This window comes from Haliaeetus albicilla, chromosome 14 (genome assembly GCF_947461875.1).
Source record: "Haliaeetus albicilla chromosome 14, bHalAlb1.1, whole genome shotgun sequence".
In the NCBI taxonomy this organism is placed as follows: domain Eukaryota; kingdom Metazoa; phylum Chordata; class Aves; order Accipitriformes; family Accipitridae; genus Haliaeetus; species Haliaeetus albicilla.
In genome coordinates this window covers 30,264,210-30,278,941 of record NC_091496.1, presented here as the reverse complement: position 1 = coordinate 30,278,941, position 14,732 = coordinate 30,264,210, and the positions used below count along the sequence as shown (strand labels likewise).

Genomic DNA, 14,732 nt, shown 5'->3' with positions numbered 1-14,732 from the left:
GGTGGGATTACAAGCTTTCTTTTCAGAATATTTGTAACTGAATTCGTTGATCAGAAGTCCACTGAATATCATAATGAACCATATTATAATATGAGATGGGCACAGATATGTGATCTAACAACAGGATGCCATTTTCCTGCTCACATTTTTTTTTAATTAAAAGATGTAACCATTTCCTCTCACAACTGATGTTATGTTGGATAATTTATATTATGTGAAAATGCAGAAAAAGGGGGGGACGGGGACACGACACACAAGGCGGAAAAACTGTATCGCATTGCCTAAAGAATGTTTTTGGCCTGAAAACATTAAGATATTTTACAAGAGTTGCCACCATCACTGTGAGCATTTCTGGCTTGGACTGAGTATTTCTGAAACTGAAAGCTGTTACCATGTAGATTTTAGCTTACACAAAATTAGACTGAGTGTCACCATCAGTGAGGAGACAGTGTAGATAAAAGCCTATGAAACTTCTAACTTAATTGAAAATATCCAAAAGTGCCGAATCTTTCTAGCAAAGAGATGGAGGCAGAGGTGTAGCGGAGAGAATGTACGGCCATTAGATGCTGACAGGCTTTCCTTCTTTTCTGTGCTCAAGGCCTGAACATTGTATGATATTGCATTTCCAAGCCTGCATCACAGAAAGACTTCAGTCCATAAAGATGTAAGTATAACTTTTATACCATTACGAGCCCTTTTAACCCGCCAGAGTAGCACAGACATTTTTAGTGTATAAACGCATTAGGCTTCACAGATTCGGACTATCTGAGGGGCTTGGGATTTTTTCTTGAGCTCCAGCAAGGAGATACTCTAAGGTTTTCTTAGGCATTTACTACCTCTTATCTGAACTTGAGAATTCTTCATTAATTAATTTATATTTTAGCATCTATATAGTTGGTTGAATAAAACAGGAGTCTGATATTTATGGTGTCATATTATTTTTGTTCATTGATAATGGGACAGCCACGAGGAATTAGTAGATGCGATTGCAAATCAGTAATTTTCCAAGAATGAACTCATTCCGTAAGTCCTGTTAAATGCAACTGCTAGAATTATTTTACCCCTAGTTCTTTGTTATTTAGCAGATGTCAAAAAATTCAAACCCTCATCACTGACTGAAAATGAGTAGTAAAAACTATCATTCGGATAAAGAATGAAAACACACAGAGAAGTATTCCAAAGTACACTTCTAAAAATATTTAAGTATGTTTTTAAACTAATTAATCGTTGGAAATATACACCTTCATTTCTGGATACCAACCTTTCTCCTACTCATTTGTTCCACCTAGTCAAACCCAATGCTGGGAAACTGATCGCTAAGCAATAATGCACCCAGGTAGAAACACACTACATGGATGAGTGTGTGTTTCACTACGCTAAATTCAGGGTTAGTTACGTATGACTGAGGCATGAATTCCACAAAAGATGAAATTTTTCTCGCCATTGATGAGAAGGAGAATAGCACGTAATTTTATTCAGGATCCTTTCTATGCACTTATATTATTCAAGCAGTATATTTAATTCTTGCATGGTTGAGAAAGTCAGAGACACACAGATGGAAACTAAGCAGCAAGACAGAAACAGTAAAATATCAAAGGTACACTCAGATTAGATCACAGTCTTCTATAGATCTTTACATTCTACACAATACGCAAGAAAAAACATATCTCTACCAGGTCAACATTTTCACTGACTTCAGTGGGACAGCATTTCATCCTGAAAAATTAATATTAGAGGAATATACAGTGCTCTGGTTAGGTAGCCCATGTTCCATACACAGATCAATTTCCCCTTGGCTACCGTTCCCTGTTAGTCATGCCTCCTAGCCGAGCCATCAGTAAAAATGTCAGAAACATTTCACTTACTCTGCCAAAATAATTCAAAACTGGATCTCTCTTCCCCAACCTGTCCAATTCTTCACACTCTCCAGCCTCACTCTTTCCAGCCCAAACAGGCCTCAGCCTCCAAATCCAGCCAATCCACACCAAACAGATTTGCATTTGTATTTAAAAAGCTGATTTCACCCAAACCTTAGATCATATGAAAAATGAACTGTTTAACCTTTTCGTAGTAGGTAATGGCAGCACAGTAAGAAAGTTTATTCTGCTTGACATATGTGTACTATGACTTTACCAGAAATCAATTTTCAAGCAAGACTTCAAAACCCTGTTGCTACATAGGTGTGCAACAGGGAAAATTGCTATCAGTTCACTCCCTAAGATTTTTTTCTGTGGTTACACTTTGTAGGAATCTGGGTATTGAGAAACTTCATATGAAGACAGATATGAGTTCAGTTCAGATTACAAAGTTCAAATTTTTTCAAAAAAATACTAAACATACTGAGTATTTCTGCATTACAGAGTACAAAATTGATTCTGATCTAAATCTAGGTATAGAAAAATTAAAAGAGGAATATGTCTAGTCAGAGTGAAATTTGTCTGATTTCAGGTACCAGAAAATTATCCATATATCCATGAACATCATTGTCCTGGCAAACTTAAAACTGTTTGGGTGGGTTTTGTAATCCATTCCAGATAGTCTGCCAGTAAGGATATGTTTTCACTAAAATCCCAGGGAATCAGAGTTTCAAACCAAATATTCTCCTAGTTTTTGCAATCCAGTCCTTGCATGACAAGCAAAAAGGACTATAAAATTAAAGCTTCATAGCCAGGAAAAAGGAACCCTAGTATTCTGTTTTCATTTTCCAATCTGAAATAAATATAAATATGAAAACCCAATAAATAATTAACAAAGAACAAAACATAATACATCTTTGGCTTTTAAAACTATTTTATCTTTGATGTTTTAATTTTCTTCTTAAGAGTAAAGAACAACAAAAATATTTTAATGTTATCTTGTTAGATACTGTGTACTGTATCAAGTACTGCAACACACCTGCTGACAGAAATGAGACTCCAGAGGTCACCAGTAAAGAGAAAATTTGCAGTATGTGCTATCTATAAAGGTGTAATCAAAGAGAATATTTTATACAGTCAGAAATAACTTCTTAACATTTTGCACTCAAGCAAAACAGTCTAAGCCTATCTTTTCTAACCTTCTAATGATTTTTGACCAGTGCAGGTAATTTTACGAGAAGATGTTAAAGCTACTGTATTAAGTCACTTCAGTAGAAGTAGGAAAGACCACAATCAGAGTAACAGTTAAGGGTAGCAGATTAAGCAAATTTTTATTAGGTTACCTCTTCTTGTTTTCTTTTATAGTGCACTATAATATTAAAATAAAATAGAAAACGGAAAGAGTCCCTGAATGAAATTTTCTCATGATACCTCTCTACTACTGTCATTCAATATTCCCTCCCTGTGATTGAGAGAATTAGCAGATTTGAGGGTTTTTTTAACACTAGCCCATATAAATGATTAACACAAATGATAAAAACTATCTTAACTCTTTTCTGTGCAGTGCTCCAATATGATTCTCATTACTCTATTTGATTAAAGACAAATACTTGAAAAAAACTGAAACCACCACCTGAAGAAAAAAAAAAAAAAAGCATTTGAGATGCAGCGTACTTGGTAAAGCTACCTATTCCACCTCTGCATCAGTAAAGAGCTGTTCTCTTCTTAAAGACTTCTCTTTCTTTTAAATGAGGCCTTCTAGTCTGAAGTAACCTCAAGAACAAAAGACACAAGTGAAAATGCCTAGAATAAACTACTTTCTCCAAATTGTTTCAAATCCTTTCATGATTTCTCTCCTGACTCAGTTATCATGCTATTAATATTAAAATGGATGTCAACTTCCAATGAGAGAATCGTTGAAGCAACCTTTTATAATACACCAGGATAGTTTTTGGAAACTGTATACTATCAGGTTCCCAAGAGTAGAAACCAGTTGTGAAGTAGCTCCGCATGTTAAGAATAAATTTCAGATGAACTTGAGTAGTTCTTTCATGGCGGATAGGAAGAAAAAGCTCAACAGTCCTTCCTGCCACAGGTCAAGATTGTTAGCTTTACAATTAATACCAAGTAAAATCAGAGAAGTCGGATAGCAAAAGATAAGGAACCTAAGACTTCTTTATAGTGTTTCAAATATATCTTGGGAATCACACTTCCAACTTCTTTTCTACCCTGACTAGACTAACTGAAGGTCAGATGACAAGACATCTATATGAATATCACTAACATTATTTAATCTAGAGAAAGATGATACCTTAAAACATACTACTTCAACAATAGCAGGAATTGACTTGTCAGGAAAAAGGATAACATTAAATATTCAATGATAATCATTGTATCTCTGAATTTTTTTTCTAGCCACTGCCATTCTTTGGGAGAAGGAGATCCCAAATATCAAAACACTGTGAAGCAAACATGCTAAATACAGTTAAGTCATCCTCATGAAGAACTTCTTGGTTTTCAAAGATCTTGCTGGAAAAAATATTAAAGAAAAATATTAACACAGTTAAAGTGGAGTTATTGGAGAAAGGTTTGTTCAGCCAAGAGCAGGCAATTTTTCAATATGTTTCACATTTGTAGAATACAGAATTTAATTAACTAAATCTAAATAAATAAAATAAATATTTTAAGGTGTCAGTTCCTTTGAGCTACCATACGTATCTGTTTCTTTACACTGAAGAGTATAGCCTTCCTTAGAAAGAAACTGCTTTTGTTTAGAACTCAGCAAAAAGGAATTTTGCTTCAAGACTGGGATAACAGGCATCACCACAATATTAACATCAATAGAAATACTACAGGCTGATCCATCAGCCTTCCAATATGTCCTGATTTTGGTGGGTTGGAGAAAGAAAAATAGAGGATACACAGGTGCTTTGCAGATTAGCCAATATAAAAACTAGATAATTGTCCATTTTCAGAAGATAAATTATTTAAACTAAATAATGAAACAAGAATATCAGTTTTAATTACAAAAAAGAAAAATCCATTTCTTCTCATTAAAAATAACCCACCAAAACCCAACAACTTTTGTTGGAAAAAAAAAAAAGGCATCCTGTATCCTTCAGGAAGCTAATTTCAAGGTTCTCCAGGAGCATTCATGTGATTTTTGAATGGTCAGGGCATACAGTATTCTCTCAATTAGCAGAAAGGCACAACAGATTCTGATTTACGGCTTATTATTACTGACTCTATGGACTCTAACAAATCAAAAATAAAATAATCACCCACATAAACACTTACACTGTATAGATGTTTAATCTCTGTATGTTAGAGGGCTGCTAAAGACAAAACAGAGTCCAATAAACCAAAGCATTAAAACTCCCTAAAATCCTTTTTAAAAAGTACAGTTGATGATTTCTGATCATCAAATTATTGTTGTTTTTCCTTTTTTTTTAAATTAAATCAGCATCCATAGAATTTTCAGATGTGTTGTATCTGCTATTTGAATTACCATCCAAATTTGCTACCTAGATGAAGAAAGTACAACACTTTAAAGATCTAGATATTGTCTGAAAGGAAGAGGAGAAGGCTACAAAGTCTCTTCCTGCCTTGTGATGTAAAGCAGATGCAAGCTAGAGCAGAAATAGCATGGAGCAACTTCTCCCTACCTCTGCACACCAGCATGTCTGCCCTGCAAATACAGCTGTTTCAAGAAATACAGAGTGGACATTTGCAAAGCTAAGAACACTGCCAATGTAATGATGTAATGAAATATTTCTTTGTTTTTCCTTATATACAGCTAAGCAAATTATTTCAGAGAATAGCTTAAAAAAAAAAAAAGCCAAGATAATAAGGATGAACCACCTTCTGAAAAGCAGAGCTGAAAAAAGGTTATTATTTGCCTGCCTTTACCACCAAAGTAATGGTCTCTTCCATCCATTAGAACTTAAATATGTCTGCAACCTCTTAATATGGAAATTCAGGAAAAAGAAACATATGAGTGAGTAAAAAAAGCTTGATAAGGTTAAGAAAACAGAAGGAAAAAACCAACAAAGGAAAAAATGCAAACTGATATAAAGATTTCATGCCAACTTAAGTATCTGGATGACTCAGTATTAGTTGACATCATACTGCAATTTGCTCATCATTTATAGTTTTGGCTCCCTATATTACTAGTACAAAACAATAGACAATCATGCAGCAACAAACATGCTCATACCTATTTACAATGCATATCGGCAATCTGGCTGTATGGTGGGTTTTCTCCCACTTAGTGAAATTTATTTCTAAACCATCCACTTAATACTCGAACTGGATGCTTAAACTGCTGCATTTTCACATACGTCTGACCAGCGTTATATTTAGCCATCATCAAAGAAGGCCATTACTCGGGCTGTCAGGCTAGTAAAGACAACAAAATATGGCAGGAGGAAAGCAGATCCGAAGCATCGCCCTCCCTAAGGAGGGCACAATGCTGACAGTAATGAAACTAGCTGGCAGTTTATGGGGCACATGCTTGTGTAGCTGCTTTCCTTTAGTCCTTCCACAGCCCGTGGAGAGAGATGTGGAGCAGGCAGTGAGTGTCCCAGTGGTCACAGGGACAGGGTGAAGGACCTCTTATGTCCCCTTCTAACCAATGTCCCTACATCGTTCAAAGGCATGGGGTACAACCATCTGACGTTTGCAGAGGCTGGTATACAGGTGAGCACACCTGGCTTCTCGCTGGGGCAGTGAGTTCACTGAAAAGAGGCCATCGTGCCAACGGGTAGGGGAGGGAGGACAGAGAAGAGCAGCTGTTCTGCTTCAGCAAAATTTTACTATTCGTTAGATGAAGGCAAAATAAAGCATTTTATCTTTGCTCTCAAGAGGGCAAAATTCAATTTTTCCAACACTGCCGAGTAGTGCTAAGATGTGGCACACCTAAATTAATGAAGTCAAAAAAACTGTTGCATTTTTAAAACACACATTATCTACACTTGGCTAATATCCTACTCAGTGATACTTTGTATCACTGTATAATTACAAACCTATAAAATCTCCATTAAATTCACACCAGTAAACATTTCTTTGAACTGAGTGAAATAAAGCATTTTGATGTATGCTATTCTCAGCATTTATCATAGATATTAGAAATATATTCAGCAGACTAGATTACAAAAAAGTCGTAATTCCATAAGAATCAAAGTAACAGGGTGCTTAACTGCCTCAGACCAATAAAGGAAAAATGATGGCAGAATCAATTAAAAATATATTAAACAAATGTATTTTAGGTGGCAGCACCCCACCTTCATTTTAGTGCGTATTTCCTTGGGTTTTATGAGCTTGCTAGTTTTACATCAGAAACTGTGGGATATGAAGAGATAAACTACAGTCATTGCCTTATGGATTCCAATATAGGCTAGAAGGTAACACCGGCAAAAAAAACCCCATAAAATATAGCATATACTTTTTGGAGGTGATAAGAATTTTTCCTCAGAACTATTTTCCACTTTTTCTGCACCCACAAAAATTTTGATTTTAAAAAAGTCTTCTCTAAATGAGAAGCAATGAAATGGCTGTTTCCTAAAGCAATGAATATTTAAAATGTTCCTGGAAAGTCCTGATAAATGACAGGGATCATTTGTGTCACATCTTTCTCAGCCTCTTCTGCTTTAGAGACCTCAGAACCTGATCTTTGAATCGCCATATGCCAAAAAAAGGCCTTATGACAGGCATAATGATCCACCCAAACTGCCGCTAGCTGTGAATTAGTAAGAACAAAGAGAAGTGGAGGACTGAGGAAACCTGCCTGAGCCTTTTTGTAATTGGGGCACAGAAAACCTTTGGTTCTGTACTTTTCTTGAACAGATGCAGACAGACGTTCTAATTTCCCAGAGGATGTCAAGTCCATGGACCCATCTTCATTGTATCACAGTCACAAGCTACAAAATTTCAAAATTCTGGCAGATCTTTCTCTGATATGCTCTCTCCATTAAAATATTCAAGACATACAAGATGGAACATTAAGAGTTTGTGCACAGGGAATACCTGGAATCAAAAGGCTCCTCACGTATATCTTCATGGTATCAATGACAGATGTCAACTTCTAGCTTCCAAACTCTCATTTACATTAAAATTGAGGAATTATTTTTATTTTTTTTTAAAGCCAAATAACATGATATTTAAAAAACAGAGCAAAAATTATATGTGAGAATATTACGTGTAAATGTATAAACATAATTACAGAAATACACATTCAATCAATAAAGGACCTGTAGCATTATCCAGTAACAATATATCTGCAAAATCATGATTTAGTAGCACAAATATTGAACAGTGAATACTTAACCTTCACAAGGAAATATTCACAGATAACTTAATTATGTTGTTTTATTAAATACATGTAGGAAAAATAATCAATTAAACAATTGGTATGTTTCATGAGCAGGAAAAGAGGCCACATTTGAGGGAGACGCAAGTATTCCTGAACTATTCATATAAACGTCATTAGAATTTAAAACAGAAAATACCAACATGAAAACAAAAAAAACATGAATGAGGCCCAAAAGTGCAGGGAATCAAACTCATCCATCTTGTTTAAGACTTTACATTTAAGCTAAAGGGAGTCAATGCAAGACTTTACAGCTTTCTTAAGAAGAAATACGACCGTTCTCCAAGCACATAGTAGTCTGCTCCCTTCCTTCTCTCCCTTCTCTTCTCTCACACACACACGCACACAAAAAATTCTACCCCAAAAGTCCAAATATATTCTGGTAGTAAATCTTCTTAAAAGATAAGATTCTGTCTGAAATCAGCGTATGTAACGCTGCAGAGGTTTTCAGCAACCTATGTAAAAAGTTTTGGCTGCTGTCGTGGCGTGACAGCTACCGGCTCAGCTGCCAGCTACAACTTCCTAGGTCATGAACAGGTACGTTGGGTGTCGATCACAGAAGACTGATGCCTTCAGGGTAATGTGTGTCCAGATATCACTGTACTGCTGTTGACTATTTTATAGAGCAACAACGGCATCACTCCTAGCACAAGAAGGCCATTTGCTCTTCCAGCTAAACATCAAGGAATGCAGTTGCAAGACAGAAAGGGGCAGACACTATAGAGTAGATAGCAATCCAAAGCATTATGGTATATAATGAAGAATATGGTCTCCTTGCCCTTTACTATATACATATTGAACCACAGAATTGCAGGCTATCTCCTGCTTCTTACTGGTAGGTGAAGGAAGGAACTGCTTTTTTTTTAATATAAAAATACTTTTCCTTCTTGTTCTAAAAACAAATATTTTTTAATTAAATTAAGACACTTCAAATTTACAAAATTACCCTCAAATGTCAACTAGAAGTAGTAGCATTAGATTTGGATGAATACCTTCATAAGAAAATACATAATTCATGCTATAGCTGGAAAAATAACTCTGCTATAAAATATATATATTCACTGTACATATATAATTCAGTTTTCCAAGTGTAAATATTGCAACAAGATGTTTTATCACTGATTGCTGCTCTAATAATGTACCAAATGCCAGCTTGGAAATTAAACATTCACAAGAATACAATTAAATGAAACTCCCACTCCCAAAATAAAAAAAATCTGTGATAAATAAATGAAAAGAAGTATTCCTGCTGCCTTTGTCCAATTCTTTTTTCCCATATGGTATCTTATTTGTCATATGGAGGCTGCAAAAAATACCCTTTTAGAGAATAGATTAGAAAAATGAAGCATGAACAATAAAGCCTGCTCAGCAGTCATGTTTTCCAGTGCTCTGTAGGGTAGCTGCAGGAATTTTCCATGCTGTGAGTGTTAATGAGACCCTCCATAGGCACCATTAATACATAAAAGCAATCACCTATAACTCACCTTTTCAAATCTGTACTTCTTGAATTTAGTAACTGGAAGCAAAATAGGAAGCAGCATGCAAATACTATCCTCATTTACTGATATGCAACCATTAGTCAAAAAGGGGTTGACAACAGAAAAGTTACCGCAATACAGAAATGCTTCAATAATCAAGCACAGAGTCCAGAAACACTTGGAGAACATGTACAGTTTTGAAGACTACAAAACTGTCCCTAAACATATGGTTTTCCTGACAGAAGAAAACATAGGAATTACTAATTAGCTAAAACTGGCTGGATTCAAGATACTTAGGTACTTGGAACAGAATGGGTATCTGACCAAACTTTATTATGACAGTAATCTGGCATGAAGAAAACTCATACAAATTTTATACAGTTTATTTCCAAGTTGTGGTTTATCTTTTATAACATTTACTTAAATGAAAAGGGGGACAAAACGCAAATTTTCCACATGGATGCCACAAAAGTTCTGGCTAACAGTTGCCAACATGAGTCAATTGTCACTAATAAGTATCTCACACAAGCAAGTTTCCAAACCAAGTGTGGGACTTCAGCCAAAGAGAGCCCCACCGACCTGTGAAGGACCTCAAGCTTTTGGTCAGAAGTCCCTCATCTCTATTCCATTTCTGAACTGCCCACCCCCTGGGCAAAGACATGTGTGAGGTCTGTCAGTCCCTAATACCTGACAAACCTTCAGGTGAAAGAATATTCATGCATTCTGCCAAAAAATGCACAGCTTAGGATATTACTTGCTATATTTAGTGACAGAAACATGAAACAATAACATGCCTGATAGCTATCTTGCACTCTGGTCTGGGTTCAAAGTGATTTCTCTGTTCTAGTTACTGGCAAGTTTCTACATAATTTGAACAGATACCCAGAAATGAGATGCATTTTTTTCAAACAGGACTCACCTCTTCCACAAAATGAACACTGACTTGTGGTAAAAGCTTTATTTAGGTCACCCTTTCTCAGCTGCATTTCTGCTTCTGAGGCCGTAAATTAACCCTTGGGTTTCCCACAGTTCTCATTACCAATAACTGATTCAGGCAGGACACCCTGCATCAGTGAAGTCCTTTTTGGTACAGTGCTATCCATCGCCAAGTAAAAATACTTTTTTGAATAGCACTACCTGCTGGATGAGCCCAAGCATGTAATTTGGGCTGCCGTTCTAAGCTCAACATACCAAATACATATCAAAGATAGCCCTCAAAGCCAGCTTTGCTAGAGGTTAGTTCTGGCCCTTCCCTATCCTTTTTCTGGCTTTGATACCCATCAGGCCCATCACTGAGTAATTTCAGCACGCTAAGTTATCAAACGGCACTTTTATTTTGGTGGCCAGGTTAGCTTCCTGATGCCTTAGTGTGCTGCAAGAACTCAGGTGGCATCAGATGTGAACTGAAGCATTTGAAAGAGAGTAGTAAGTGAATAAGGTGAAGAAAGACGGCAGCCGACAGTTAGAGGGGCTTGGCTGTTACCACACTTATTTACGCAACGAAATGCACTTCCTGAGTGCATTTCACTTTCATACAAATGAAAAATCACTGCGGCTGTACACGAGATTTTCATCCTTAAACTTAAATAAGATATGACTTCAGAAATACTCATGCAAACACATAACTGAAAATAAGAAATACACCTCATAAACAGCTCTTCATAGAGCCAAAACATGATGATGGACAAACTTGAGAATGGTAATTTATTTGAGATAAATAACCTGTAAATGTGACTTGCTAGAACCAGAGGCACCACGACAGCAGCCATTTTCATCTAAGACTAAAATTTCTTTTTCTTCCAGTTTTAGACTGGAATATCACCAGCAAGGAGTCACATACTGATATTTGGTAGCTTCAGTGAGTGGTTCATATAACTGAAATGTCATTTCCTCTCATCTGGATTCCATCAAATAACTTAGAAAAAAGTAAATTCCATCACTGTTCATGTTCCCAAACAGCAGTAGCTGAACTGCAGTTTTCAAAGGCAGAAGGCTTTATACGCTATCCCAGTGGCATGTTAAACCACCGTGTCAATTACTATTGTAATCTACATCATCTACTACATCTCCCTCACTTTTTTTCCCTGTCTCTCCCTCTCTCTCTATTTTTAATGAAAAAGAAATACTGCTGGTGCCTGCCAGACAGGAAATTAGCTCAACATTAAGGACAAGTAAAATTGCACTAACACTCACTAAAAAGAGCACAGCTATTTTCTGATTTTTCTTATTGCTTTTCTACTCTGTTGCATAGACATTTGACTAAACCAATAAATAAGCAAAGTTCAAAACGACCTGATCCAGAGCACAGCAAAGTCAAGGGAAAATGTCTCAACATATTTAAATTTAGACACGTCTGCCACAAACTCCCATTTCAGAGCAACTTTGAATTACTGTCAACATCAGTGGTACAACTGTTATTACCATGAGAAGCTCATTGCCACAAGATGTTTTACAGACCAAAAGTCTGAAGAGGTACAAAAGGGGTCACCAGAATTAATGGAGGGTAGATATTAAATTAGATCAGAGGTATTAAACAAAACAATACAAATGCAACCTGTGGCTTAGACAGTCCCTGAAATCCTATCTGTTGGAAGCAAGATTCACGAGGGGAAGAAACACATGATTCTTCTTCCACATATTATAGTTTGGGCAGATTGATGGGAGTTTGTTTTGGTTTTAAATACTGTTTATGTCTTCATTCTGTCAAGAAAATTCCTTATTTCTTAAAACCCACTTACTGCAGGGAAAAAATAAAAGTAATCGAGGCTGACAAAAATAAATGTGAACCCCATAAAATGCAACATTTGTGATGCTTTCTTTTTTAGTTACATTGGGTTTTCATTGATTGTTAGTGATATGGCACAAATAAATGGGGCGTTCTGCTAGTAGAAGATTTTTTTTTTTCCCTTGTAACAGATTCAGTAAATAATGCTCCACATATTGTGACACCAAAAGTGCTGGTGCTCTTCATCTGTTCTAACATTGTTTCAAAGGATTATACTCAAACATCAAAGGTTGTTTTTCTCGACCCAAATTTTGCACAGATATAAACTGCTATGGTAGATTAACCTCAACATGTCAAGTTATATACATGAATCGTTAGGTTTTATTTAGTGGACATTTCTAAATCTCAGCTTTCAGTGAGGTCTGTGCTGATAATTTTTTCCCTGTAATTACCCACTGAATTTATTTGAACTCATTTATTGCTAATTTGTCAAAATAAAGAATGACACTAGAATCAGCAACTTTATGCAAAATTGTACATTCATTTAACACCTACAAATGCTGACCACAGAACTATATTTCTTATGTTCCAAGAAACCATACCGGGATCAGTTTCTCAGGACTTCAGTCTTAAAAGGATCATCGATAGCAATATATGTTTAATCTCCCTCAGTTCACAGGTATATAATATAAAGTTTATAGATCAGAAATTACTTTTCATTTAAATTACGGCTCCTGTGATGGGCATGACCTACTTTATTGTGTGTTCTTAATTGCCTATTTTGTCGCTTCAAGTAGAGTGAGTCAGATAAAACCATCTGGAGCCAGGAGAAGATTGTGCCTTCATAGGGACCAACTGAGCACCAAGGGACAGAAGGTCCCAAAGGCGGCGAGGGATGGCAGAGCAGGGAGTGCCAAGAGGAGCAGGGCACATGCAACCAGGCATCAGAGAAGAAAGAAAATTAGTAAGGATCAGAGGGGACGATTCAGAATTTTCTTCATCCCTGAAAGCCATGTAGTAGTGAAAACCAAGCATGGGATGAATGAAGGACCTACTTGCAAGGACTCACTGTACATGGAAAGGGTAATATTGAAACCCTGTTTATTCTGTTTTGCCTAAGCTAGCCATGTGTTTTTTGTTTTTTTGGTGGTGGTTTTTTTCTCTATTTAAAAATAATTATCCAGTATAAACTGGTTTTATGAGTTTGAAAGCCTTTTCGTCTTTTTCAGGAGCTCCCTATAAAGAGAAGGTCAAGGCAGATTCTCTTCAAAGCTCTGGCCTTCCCAGGGAGCCATGACAGCTTGCTAGAATTCTGCTATCAAATTTCATTTCATTAAGTCGTGGTTTAACCCCAGCCAGCAGCTAAGCACCATGCAGCCGCTCACTCACTCCCCTCCATGCCAGTGGGATGGGAGAGAGAATCGGGGGAAAAAAAAAGGTAAAATTTGTGGGTTGATGTAAGAACAGTTTCATAGAACAGAAAGGAAGAAACTAATAATGCTAATAAAGATAATAAAATTACAATAATAATAAAAGGATTGGAATATACAAAACAGGTGATGCACAATGTATTTGCTCACCACTCGCCGACCAATGCCCAATTAGTTCCCGAGCAGCAATCTGCACCCCCCACCCAGCTCCCCCCAGTTTATATACTGGGCATGATGTCACATGGTCTGGAATACCCCTCTGGCCAGTTTGGGTCAGCTGTCCTGGCTGTGTCCCCTCCCAATTTCTTGTACCCCTCCAGCCTTCTTGCTGGCTGGGCATCAGAAGCTGAAAAATCCTTGACTTAATCTAAACATTACTTAGCAACAACTGAAAACATCAGTGTGTTATCAACATTCTTCTCATACTGAACCCAAACCATAACACTATACCAGCCACTAGAAAGAAATTAACTCTATCCCAGCCAAAATCAGGACACATTAACATTTCAGTATTATATTTGTATACATTTTGTAGATTTATAATTTATAGATTTACACAATTTATGGAGGTGTGCTTTATATAGAGATTTAGAAAATTTATAAAGATAATTTTATAGATCTATAAAATCTTCTTGACATAAATGTGAAAAGACTCTTTTTATTTATCTGATACCTAACACTTATGCCAGCTACACTTACCAGGAAGCATGAATTTCCGTTTATATTAAATTTCTCTTTGTGCAGAATTTGCCCAGTAGGGATTATGTCTATATCTGGTTTAATGGATCAATGCTGAATGACAAGAAAAGAAAATATATAGTCATCCAAATTTCCATTGTATTCAAATGAGATATTGTTAAAAAAGTTATGATTAAG

At 36.3% G+C, this 14,732-nt stretch overlaps 1 protein-coding gene across 6 annotated transcripts in view; it reads right to left on the bottom strand.

Moving 5' to 3' along the window:
* IMMP2L (inner mitochondrial membrane peptidase subunit 2) overlaps window positions 1-14,732 on the bottom strand; it is a 469,191-nt gene that overhangs the window by 302,606 nt on the left and 151,853 nt on the right. The window contains exon 4 of one of the 6 annotated variants that reach the window (XM_069802135.1): window positions 14,614-14,648. The exons of the other annotated variants lie outside the window; for them this stretch is intronic. Coding sequence (XP_069658236.1) covers window positions 14,624-14,648 — 25 coding nt within the window. The 3' untranslated portion in view covers window positions 14,614-14,623. Of the gene's footprint in view, window positions 1-14,613; window positions 14,649-14,732 lie in introns of those variants that run through there. 6 annotated transcript variants of the gene reach the window in all.